Consider the following 12400-nt stretch of genomic DNA (forward strand, 5'->3'; position numbering starts at 1 on the left):
TTTCTCTGAATCTGAAAATAAAGACTTCCCCAGATCTAGGGAAGAAAAATAGAAACAACAAAAAAAACCTGTTATACCTTCTTCTTTAACAAAACTGAATATTCAGTACAACGACTATTTCAAGTAACGTAATGTAAACCTAAATTTACAAAGACCCCAACAATCCAGTACTGTTAATGTTATATCCAGTCTCAGCACATTACATAACCCCCATCCACCTGCACAGGAAAAGTCCCAAAGCCATTTGCCATATTGCCACAAATATCTATAATACTGAGAGCAAATGTATTCCATATGTTGCTTTATAAATAAGCAGGTACACCAGGTACTGAGATTTTTTAACATGTTATTAGGCTTTAGACAGGCTCTGCTGCCTAGGTACATCAGCTGACACACATGATCTTTTAACAGTACAGAACCAAAGAGTCATTTCTCTTCACCTTTACCAGGTATCTAACTGTGCCAGTGTTAGCAGCTTCAAAAAGAAACAGAAATCCTTCTATTTCCATACCTAGTATGTCTTCTGGATTCCACTGTTCCTGTGCGTCTGGCAGCAGCCCTTCAAAAGGTTCACCTTCATATGTCTGCTGAGCATATCCATACCAACCTCCCCAACCAGGAAACCAAGACTGAAGATACTGCAGCATTCCAGTGCTACTGCTGTGTGCAGGTTCTGCTGTAGGGGAACCTCCAGGGGAGTCAGGCAATGGCTCTTTAACACTCTATGGTTCAACATTGAAGACACACACATTACTGCTGATAAGTGAAAGAATATCACAAGTGTAACAAAAACATCACAATAAAAATACAGTTCCATCTAGTATTTACTCAGCACTCTTCAGTATACCAGCAGTGATAGTTTCAATCACTACTTAGCCTATTAGGAGAGCAGCAGCACAGAAATAACAAAAATATCATCAGTTATCTGCCGCATATTCACATATGAAGCCATATGGAATTATTTAAATTTTAGTCTAGAAACATTAAACCAAGTCACTTGACACCATAAAACACAGCTCTAAATTTTAGCAACTGTATTTGAAAGAGAGATGACGTTGTACTGTTACATTTCATAAAATATGGACTAATCTCTGTGCTCAGAAAGCCATTTATATGAGGCTCATTTCTGCCATATATTTATTCTGGGAAAATACTCATTATAAGCCCCTATTTCTACTCTTACGTTTTTAAGATAAGAGTACCTGCCCTAGGAATTCTAGCAATGATACTATTGAGGAAGATCATCACAGTGGCTAGACAAAAGACTTTACTGAGCAAGTGACACAACAGTAAAAACTGCAGGAAGTGAGCACTGTTTGCCATTTTAGCATTAATGCCACACTTCTAAAGCAAAGCAAATACATGCCAACACTCTCCAGCAGAACAGAACACACAAAACCTCAGAATAATTCACCTGAAGATTTCAAGTACTACCCTGTATGCAGAATGTTCCTCACCTCAGCGAGGTCATGAAATTTATCATGAACTATCTCATATAGTATCTTCAACTCTTCGTAAGTTTGCTCATCCTCAATACGATGCATTTCTGCCTGAAAAGACAGAAAAGGTAAAGTAACTGCACTAAAATAACATAGCATCTTGTTCACAAACACGTCTACTCCTGCAGTTCATGTCTAAATAAGACCAGTAGGAATTACATACAACTTAAAGTATCAATAGCACCTGTAATTAAGACAGGTAAGGTACATGGTGCCCTGAACTGATTTAACAAAAAAATTCCAATACGCCTAAAGATAAAAAGCAGATAATTATAGTTCACAGGTTTCTTCTTTCTGAAGTAGGACACGTGTTCATTATTAGGGGCACTTTCCCTTCAAATTCTTTATCCTAAAATCAACTGTGGAAAACCACAAAGAAACAACAAAGCACCCCCAAACATACTGTAAACTAGCCATAATTTTTCACACGTTATCTACCCAACCATAGGGGTGACCTGACACATTTCTGATACTTAAATACTTCTTGAGTCTATAGAGAACACGAGTTAAGAAAGCATGTCACTGACTGACATGAGCATTCTAGGAGAGTTAATGCTATTTTTGGTGAAAACCAGTTACAGCTCAAAAAAAAGGACAGCTTTTTGCATAGCAAAACGAAACCACAAGAACCCTTCAGCACACACACCTCCCACATGCCCAGGTTTCAAGCATTAAAAACTCAGTTGTGGTCAAAAGACAGTCTGTTCAGAGAAAATGGCCTGCAGTAAAACTAAAGATGCTTCTTAACTAAAACAGATTTTACATTTAAGAAGATGAAACATATCAAATATAAGATGATTAATCAACACTGTAGAAAATCCCAATCTAAATACCTCTTCTGCAGTAGACAATAGCTCCCCCTTCAACTTGCTATAATACAGGTCAGTGTAAGATACTGCATCTTGGGCCCGATGTAGAGCGAACTCCCAGGTAGAACGTTGTCTCTGCTCCCTGATCTCCGAAAGATTAGCATTCAGAGCAAAGATCCACCATTCTCGGCAGCTGAAACATTTTTAAATTACTGTATTACCAATATTTCCAAAAACCCCAAATGCATGTCAAACTGGTTAAAGGTCCCGGAGAGGGTCAGTGAAAAAACAGAGAGCAACTGGTCAGAAAAAGCATCAGTATTAGAGACAGCATATATGGGCTAGTTCTACAAATCGTGTAGAACAGTGCTCTGCAAAGTCCCCACGTCAGTAGGTTTTAGTACAGCTGCTACACATCAGGCATAGGCAACAACCTGTTGAGTCATATTAAGTTTATATTAACATATTAATGTTTTAGTAACAGTATATGATAGTTATAATATTATCATATTGTATATGATTATTGTATTATATATTGTTAATATTTTATTATGTTAATATTAACACCACCACATACATAGATATACTTACTTCTCTGTTACCGTAACCTTTGGTCTCCACTTCCTGAATTTAAGCTGTCGTTCCTTTCTAGCCAGTTCCTTTAAAAATCCCATGATCTGCTGATACTGCATCTTTTAGTAAAACAATACACAGATCAATTAGGCAATGTTGGAGTGCTTTCCAAAGTGAAGGGGAGTTAAAAACAAAATGTACATAAAAACAACCACAGACTTAGTTTATCTGCATCAATGGTCTGCACATGGCTTCAGAATTGAGATTAATGTTAATAATAATTCTTAATTTGGTTCTCTGGTGTCATATATCTTCTCCCAGTAGCTAGTAGTTATCATGTGACATTCAATTTACAGGCTTCCTTATTTACAAACACAGTGAACAACATCTCCTATTTCAGATTATCAACCTAACATCAGGTACTATGGTATATTCTACAGACCAAAAAAACCACCCCATGTGCATCCTTCCTATTACTACAATAAACAAACAAGAATGTAATTTTTTTTGCAGTAATCAGTTGCAATAAAATAATAAAATAATTTTGAATGCTTGGTTTTAAAACAAACAACTTCTTCAGTATATCCCTTTCAGCTGCCTCCAAAACAAAATATTTAAGAAAGTATTAATTTTATGCTACAATAATTGGTATTTATGTTGTTACAAACACTACCACAGTTTTATGACCCCTACAGGTATTTCATGGCTTGAATGAGCAACTGTTTTCTTAGAGACAGATACTTCAAGATGGCATTTTACTTGCAGAATCTTCGGAAGCATTGACATACAAACAACAGTTGTAGCACGTGGGAAGGAAATAATACAGTCCATGTCAAACCACCACTTTGAATTTGTAGACATTGTGATAACCAAAGCATAAAGGAGTATCTTCTTTAATCAGTCATTTTGTTAGAAACAGACCACAAAGCAGCATGCAATCCAGTATACAGGGATCCCAGCAACCCTGAACACTAACCAGTTTGGACACCCAATGCATCCTGTCATGAACTCATGGCGGCCTCATTTACCCTGCTTCTCGCAGTCTTCGTTTAACTCTCAGTATCTGAAATGGAGATCGTTGGTATTTACCTGTGAAAGCTTCAAGGGTATAGTCTCAAGTTGAATGTCACACTCAAGCCGCGGAGTCTGGCGTGATCTTAAAGGCTCCTTAGAACAATTTCGCTTAAGAAGAGCAGAAGTGCATACAGGTTCCATGATGTAATTATGATCACGACTTTCCATACTTTTATCCATTGCTTCCTGTGGGGTATAAGCAAATTTATTCTATAAGAAATGAGTGTACAATACTTATTAGGATGCACTGACTTCATATACTAGAATACACTTTATTAGCATGCCAGTCCACTTAAAAAAAACCCTCTTTAACATGTTCTCTCCTTAGAGGTAAAACGAGGTATTTCACACCACAGCCTTTGTGGGTTGCACATGTATCCTATCATTGTAGCATTGACCCATAAACTTCTGTTGCTCTTAAAAGCACCAGATCCAATAAATTTTAAGTCAGTCAGGTCTGTAATACAGAAAGCAGACTAACATTACAAATCTCTCTTGTACCTGTAGCTGACCAGGAGGCAGGTCACCCAATAAAGTGCAGTTGGTATCCCAATAAACACTGAAATCGGCAACATCCAATTGTTTTTTTCCGCATGAGCTTCTCTACCTGAAGTAGAAAAAAATGGAATACAGTCAAGATCACACCAGATGCCACGCTGTTCTTAGTTATACAAACTCAATAAACAGTATGAAATGCCGAGAATCAATTTAGTACAATAACCAGAAAACTATTAAAATGCCACTTTTTACTAAATATTTACTAGCACCCATAAAATATAGCATCACATCTTAGCTGCCATCAGTTCTTGTACAAAAAGTTATACTTACTGGTTCAAATACTGCATTTTGCATTGATACATTTTTGATGCATATGCCAAACGCAAATGGCTGCAAAGGATTTGTCACACCATCTTCAAACCTCAGATGGACATCCTGAATTTTTAACTAGACAGAAAAAAAACCCAAACATTATTAGAGACAACTATTTACATCATTAGAATGGACAGCAGTACTATTCATTAATACTGAAGCAATTTAATATTTAATTTCTGCAACTCTCCAACAAATTTCTGGTAGTTATTTAGATCTCAAAAAAATTCTATTCTTTGCTTCTGTTTTTTTGCTCTCTGGCTCTGTCTTCTCCTCAGATACCACTAGTCCCTGCCTTTCTCCCCATATACAAGACAGTGCACTTTAGTTTGCTATCTTACTATTCTCCATTTTAAGGGCAAATGTTTGATTGCCAAAGACTCAAATTTGTCTTATGTACTAGAATCATCAGCATGGACCAGAATTACAAACTAGTAACAATACAAGGCAACCCAATCAAATTTTACATTGGTAAAACCTTTTGAGAAAACAGAGTTATTGTGGTTTCTCAGAGAATGTAGAGTCCAGAACCAAGAAAAGTATAGATACCCTCACCTTGAGCTCCTGCACCAAATACATTCTTCTCCGACATACCAGGAGAAGCATGTAGTCTGAGGTATCTTGTTTCTAAATTGCCTCTAGTGAGTTGAAATGCAATCAAATAATATAGTCAGTCTATCCACACATAAGGAAAAAGAAGGATCATCCCTTCACGGATGCAAGCACACAAACTTTAGCAAGTAATATGTAGAAAGCTTCTTGGTTCTTAATCACAAATGATTAATAATGTAAACAATGCTAAAATGTCATTAACTACATTAGGACTTCCAAAAAGAAAGAGCAACAGAGTATAACAGTCATACTTTTGAGTCATTTTGATACTTAGGAGACACATAGCAGATTTTTATTAATAGTAGAAGAAGAATAATTAAAGAACTTGAGACAACAACACACAGTCAAATAATCAAAATCACCGATTGGCAGAAACTCTGAGATTTGTTTCTTTACAAATTACCTTTTTATCAAAACAATTACACTCTTCTGCTTCACAAACAAATTCAGTACTTCAATGGATTTGTAACTAAAAAGAATTAAAATGCAAGCAAAACCCACTAGATTTCATGCAAATTCATTCTCCACCTACTGTTACAAACAAATAAAAGCTGATGTTTTCCCCTGGGTAAAAGCAAGATGGAGGGTTTTTCCTCTCCAGATGTCCATATCAGGACTAGTTTAAGACTGAAGTTATGAAGGTTCAGTCTGAAAAGGGACTCTCTTTTGCCAAACATCTACCTTTGATTTACGTACTTCTTCTCTGAGGACTACACAACGTGAAACACAGTGGGCACAGGTAATTCTTAACAAGTAGAAAAAGCTCTACAATGCAAAGGCTTACTTCAATGTTTTCTACAATTCTTGTGACTACAGATGCAGTAACTGAGTACCAGTAAGATTCCCCTTTCTGTTGACGTTCTTTCTAAAAGAGAAAACAGGGATAAGCATTAAGTACCACTGTAACAGCTGGTCAGGAAACAATATACCTTGTTATACTGACAATACTGTGAACAGGGAAAAAGAAAAAAACTCAACAATTTCACTATCTCCAACATATGTGGGACACACAACATGACGGGGTGGAGCGGGGCAGCAACTGTACATGTATGAATTGAATTCTAACTTGGTTTACTATGCATTTGTCCTCCTGCTTGTTAGGGGACTTAAAATGCAATCCACCTGCCGTAACAGTTTCTTCACCATGAAAGACAAGTGTGACTCACTTTCCATTTTTCTTCAAGTGCTAGAAGAAGGGCTTTCTTGTATTCTCTTTCTTGCAACTTCTCCCTTTCCTCATCAAAATCTTCTTTTTTTTCTGGTGCACCAATTAAGTGCAGTTTTGAGACAGATATCACCCATGGATCCACATGTGGGCGATAAAAAGGTATCTGTAGTGTTATTTTGCCAATGAAACCTAGATATACAAAACAGAGATGCTATCAGAACATACTTTATCACCCTTGGAAAACCTGAAAGAAAAAGCGGTGTAACAAACAAACAAACTAAAACAGAATTGGACAACCTCCTCTGTTCAAGCTTCTGACTCACAGGTAAAGCTTCTTCCAAAATATGCAATACTTCCTGTTTATAAATATTTGTCCTGCACACACAAGCAAAATACAAACCTGCCTTTACTTCAAATGGTAATTCCAGTTCCTTCAAGGCATCCTTCTTCAGTGGCAAGTTTTCCAATTCAACAGCACCTATACAAAGCAGAAAAAGAGACAAGTCTGTTAAATAAAATTAAAGAATGTCAACTTGAACATAATAAGCCTAAAATGACTAGCATTATATTTTAAAGAAAAAAAAAATCCAACAGGGTTTGATGAGAACAGCCAATATATCACTTCAAGTTGTGTTACAATTGCAATGGTTATTTAATATACTTACTAATTTTCTAATGCCATGTGCTCAAACTATTTGATGAGGTTGTCTCAAAGCAATCTTCTGCAAAGTTTTAGATCTGAACTTTATTGTAACCAAGGTAGAAGCTTCTACTCTGTCTTTTCATAAGAGATACTTCAAGTATTTTCTCAAAATTACAAAAAAGAACGGACAGATAAGCTTTGAAGTGTTACAAAATATTCTCTCCAAAAATAGCAAATAATAGCAGCAAAACATAAATTAGAAAGCATTGATTTGTGGACTCTCTAAAAGTAAAGACTCTCTAAAGACTCAGGAACACAACATAAACCAGAAGTCTTAATTAAAGGGGAGTAACTACTAACACCAAAATGTAAGAGGTAAGGACTACAGAATGCTTCCTGCCAGAGTCCCTCAACAGGGAAGTTACTGAAGAGTATGAAGAAAAATGACACTCAAATATTATATAAATTAAATTATATAAATTAAACCTGTTGATGAGATATGCTGAGCATACTTTTGAAAGTTTCATATAAATTGGTTTATACCGTGTTGATAAAAAGCAAGACAGGAACACAAGAGAATTTGCTATTTGTTGTAAAGTGCTAGTGCAAACCTCTGTATTAAAAGCATTTATATAAACATTTAACACAATATTAAGGGATTGTTTCTATTCCACCTCCCAGTTATTACAAAAACATAGCACCTTTTTTTTTTTAATCCCAGTATGAAAACAGAAAATACCACAAAGCCTCACCCTTTAGAAGAGCCACTGAAAGTTGGTCTGTGTTCAGGTTATTGACATATTTGCCCAAATAGGTGTTGAGGACCCAGGCTACCAATCCTTCCAACATGACTGTCCTAGATGAGGGCAACTAATGTTTTTCTGTCATTTTCTGGATTTCTGTCCCATAATTACAGTCTCACTCTGAAAGAAAAAACATTAAGAAAATGATTGTCTGAAATATACACTCTCAGCAGAGTATCTCGCAGCTGATATACCGCTATCACTATAATTCTTACTGTAATCAATCTAAAAAGCAGTAAATGCTATACCCTCAAAGTCTCAAATCAGAGTTTCATATAGAGCTTTGATGATTACAGACCACTCCCATTTGCGAATTAAGTTAATCTTTCCATCCTTTTTCTAATCAAAGCAGCACATTTCGTTGCAATAATCAAGGCAGCCAACCCACACTCCTCTTCCTGAAAAGGGAAGACTAAAATTCCATGTTGATCAGAAGCAGTTTTGCAGTGGCCTCCTCGATTTCTGCTGCTGTTATTTTCTTCAAGTTGCCAGCGTTCTGGTTTTGGAAGCCTGGTCTAAAGTAACAGCTCAGAGACTTTGACTGTATTTTTGTAGAATGCTTACGACATCTGTGAAACAACTCACCCTACCCAAACCCCTTTTTTGGGAAGACCATATGTGTGGGAAGTCATCAGATACAAGACACATAAATAGCTCATCGACAGTTACGCTAACAGGTTTTCAAAGTGGTATCATACATTACTGCATCAAGCAGAGAAAAGAAGCTACATTAGAGAAGCAACACTAGCTATATATAAATGCAAGTATTTCCCTTCATACTCTTCTCCAACCTCTTGTTTCAACTTATGTGGTAATCAGACCATTAAAACCCCTAAGTACCTGTTCAAGTTTTTAACCAATGAATTGCAAACCTACTATTAGCTTCTGCAAGGGCTGGATCAAGCATGTTATTGCAGTAAGGAAAAAAGCATGCAGGCCGTACCTTGTGGTTAGAATGCAGTAAATGTTATCAGTTCTGTGTTTAGTCTTCCAATTCCACAAACCTCCCTAAACCAGTGTACGTAAGATTGGGTTCTACAGAGCAGAAAAGCAAAATATGTCATTTATTTACATCTGACAATAGACGAAAAAATCTTCAGGAGTTAAATTTTAAACTTTATATTCAGATTCTGGGTTTTCCCATAATGAGGTTTGCCTGATTTTAGGTACCGTTTAAGCCTTTATTTCTTTAAAAAAAAAGCCAGTGAAAATATTTAAATGATACAGTTAAATAAAGAGAATTAAGCAAATAACGAATGGCTTTTTCTAAACACTGAAAAGTGAAACTATGCTGTCACACAGAATGAAACACAAACATCATAAATAATACAGAGAAATTACATTTGAATAAAGCATATCCTCACAATAAATGCATTTAACATTTTAATCTTTGTAAAATTTCTAAACATTTGTCAAAAATAGTATTATTATAGCACATAATAAAGACCAAGCATCTGTACACTTAGGGCCACCACCTTAAACTGTAGGTTTTTATTCTAATAAAATCTACATGAAAGCTGAAGTTCAAACAAAAGCAAATACAGTAACCCTTATCATGCTACCATTAAATAAATAAATAAATAAATCTACAGGTGTTAGAAGGCAAATCAGAGGAAATATCTTGAAGAAAGATTCAGAAGCACAGAACAGGTTAGCATCCCAGTGACTGAAAACCCCCAGTGCATTTAAAAATCCATGCCTGAAGCCATCGTAACTGTAAATAAAGTAAATCACCTCCTTAACCTAAACTTGCAGAACATAAATATTTAGGAATCCTTCAACTGTTTTAAGTCTTTTACATTTTAACTTTCTAGTCCACTCACTGCTGTGCCACTGAGAATCAAACCAATTACGACAGTGGGTTTATTTCCTTAACACACATAGTAAAAAAAGCAACAGCCAGCGCTTATCAGGATGAGAATCAAAGTCCAAACCAGGACCTCACTCAAAGCTGGATGACTTTTTCTGGGAAAATGATGCAGTTTTTCCAACAAGGAGGACGAGACAGGCCCTGAAGGAGCGGGGCCAGGGGCAGCCCAAAGGCTGGGCGGCAAGGAGGGAAGCACGCTGCCGCCCTGCCAGCGGAAGGCAAAAGGGGGGCATGCCGCTCAGCGCCCGGTTACACAAAAAAAAAGGGGGGGGAGAGGGGGGAAGAGGGGGGGAGGGAGGAGCCTTCAGGACACTCGCCCTTCTCTTTCTCCACGCGAGCAAACACACCGTGGGGAGGAGACAGGAGACCTGTTGGCGCGCAGCGCGCGTCGGAGGCGAAGCGAAAGGTGACCTTGCGCAGAGGCGGCCGGAGCCAGCCCTGAGGGGCATCCGGGGGCAAGCGGGGACCGCGCCCGAGGGGCTCCCGCGGGGCCCGGCCACGGCGCTGAGGCTGAGAGCCCCACGCAGAGCCCCGGCGAGGGGGGTCACGCTGCTCTCCCCGGCCACCCCTCGCCTCCCCCCACCCCCGGGGCCGGGACGGCGGGGCGGAGCCCCGTGAGGGGCGTGCGACAGGGAGGGGCCCCTCAGGGCCGGGGCCGCGCCATGCAGCCCCGGCCGAGTTGGGCGCGGAGGTTGACGCGAGGAGGAAGCAGCAGCCGGAGCTCCGCGGGGCCGCCCCCTGCCCGCCGGTACCTACCTGGGCTCCCGGTGGCGGCCGCCTCCCGGGGGGGCGGGGGGTGCGCGGGGCTGGCGGGCCGCACGCCAATCGAGGCCTGAGCCGAGCGGCGGGGTGACGCCTGGCGGGGGGAGCGCCGAGCTATCGATGGGAGCCTCGCCCGCCCCTTTGAGGCGGGGCCGGCCGGGCCTCGCGCCGCCCGCCCGCTCTGAGGGAGCCGCAGGCCGGGGCTGCCGGCCGGGCGGGAAAAGGGCGAAAAACAAGGGCTTTGGGCGCTGAAAAGCGTCAGAGGTCTGTCGGCCGGCGTGAAGGCTGTGACTTTATCCATCGAGGCGGAGGCGGAAGCGTGGTGTTTGTAGATAGAGCTGCTTTTAGCTTCGTGTATCCGTCCGCTGGTAATGAGCCGAGAGCGATAGGAAATAAAGTTACAGGGCAGTCCCTCAAACTGTGAAATTAAAGAACCCATCCTAGAAATTAGCAATTTGTTTAATGAAGAGGTCAGGAAACTTGAAGATACACGTAGTTACAAAAATGCAGGGGTTTTTTTTACTTTTTATAAGCAAATGCAAGCACATTTTTCCTACTTTAACACAAAAACTGGATTTTCCTTCTGTCACACGGCTCCATTATTTGAAAACCCAGTAAATAAACTGCCATAGCAGGATCCTCCTTTTTAACATTTTGAAGACTTCCACTGCTTCACTGGTCCCAATACCAGGAGCTGGCAAGACATGAAAACACTCAGTTCTATGCAAGAGGTTCAAAGTGCTGTATGAAATGAAGTTTTTTTATTGCCTAAATCCTTCAATTTTGTAAGTTTCAGTGTGCCCATTTTAAAAGTCTTTTCTGAAAATTATCTTCAAGATTAATATACAGCTGTAAAAGGTGTCTTCATAGTAGAATTAAAGATCTGTTGGCCAGTTCTCAGTTCCAGAAATCATATAGCTCATAGCTTTTGTGGAAGTTTTAAATTTGTATTTTTAAAATCTGTACCTCTTCTGTATCTGTAGAATAAATGCTATTCCAAAATACACTTTTTCAGTCTTAAGGCCTCAGAAATAACTACTGCATTTAGTTTCTCTTGAGGTAGAATAGAATAGAGTATTTCAGCTGGCAGGCAAATACAGTGATCATCTAGTCCAACATACTGGTTTTATGGCATAAAATAAAAAAGTTATGCCTCATGTATGACTTCACTCAAATATAATTCGGACACCGTATTGCAAATTCTGGTTGAATACAGACGCCACAATTGTCGGTTAAGTCACATACATAAAACATAATTATGGGAAATGGGATCCTTGACTTCCAAAACCAAAATACTCCCACTTGATTCAAGGAGAACCTCTACTAATTTTCTGTAAGACGTGGTTGGATCTTCAGCGTCAAGCAAGAAGTGAAGGAGAACAGGATTTTCTGGTTCTGAAGTTTGAGTCAATTCCACTTTTTACAGATTATACTATGCAATCATCAAGAGAGAGACCTTTACCTGAGGTCAACGGGCGTGAGCTATCTGGCATACATAATCACATGGATCTTTAATATTCACTGGAACATAGGGGAAAAATATTTTGGGTTTATGGTTAACCTCAAAAATGAGGTCAGAATCAATCAGGGAGCCATATTCAATCAGCCAGGACACAAATATGACAAACTTTACAGCTGTCAATAAAAGGAACTTACTTCCTACTCCAAGATAACAGCTATCAATCTAGAATTTCTTTTCTAAAATAAAATGAACTAT

General features: G+C 39.0%; 1 protein-coding gene across 1 annotated transcript in view; it reads right to left on the reverse strand.

Annotated features, from left to right (window-relative positions):
• Window positions 1-12388, reverse strand: part of VPS13D (vacuolar protein sorting 13 homolog D) — a 111052-nt gene extending 98664 nt beyond the window's left edge. Inside the window, 14 exon segments of the mRNA XM_042794934.1 lie at window positions 512-722; window positions 1458-1550; window positions 2333-2501; window positions 2900-3000; window positions 3971-4141; window positions 4457-4543; window positions 4545-4562; window positions 4784-4900; window positions 6222-6302; window positions 6604-6794; window positions 7006-7083; window positions 8001-8171; window positions 8995-9086; window positions 10678-12388. Coding sequence (XP_042650868.1) covers window positions 512-722; window positions 1458-1550; window positions 2333-2501; window positions 2900-3000; window positions 3971-4141; window positions 4457-4543; window positions 4545-4562; window positions 4784-4900; window positions 6222-6302; window positions 6604-6794; window positions 7006-7083; window positions 8001-8097 — 1414 coding nt within the window. The 5' untranslated portion in view covers window positions 8098-8171; window positions 8995-9086; window positions 10678-12388.
• Between the last annotated feature and the right edge of the window lie 12 nt (window positions 12389-12400).

Source organism: Tyto alba, unplaced genomic scaffold (assembly GCF_018691265.1).
Source record: "Tyto alba isolate M040663 unplaced genomic scaffold, T.alba_DEE_v4.0 Super-Scaffold_20000042, whole genome shotgun sequence".
NCBI lineage: Eukaryota > Metazoa > Chordata > Aves > Strigiformes > Tytonidae > Tyto > Tyto alba.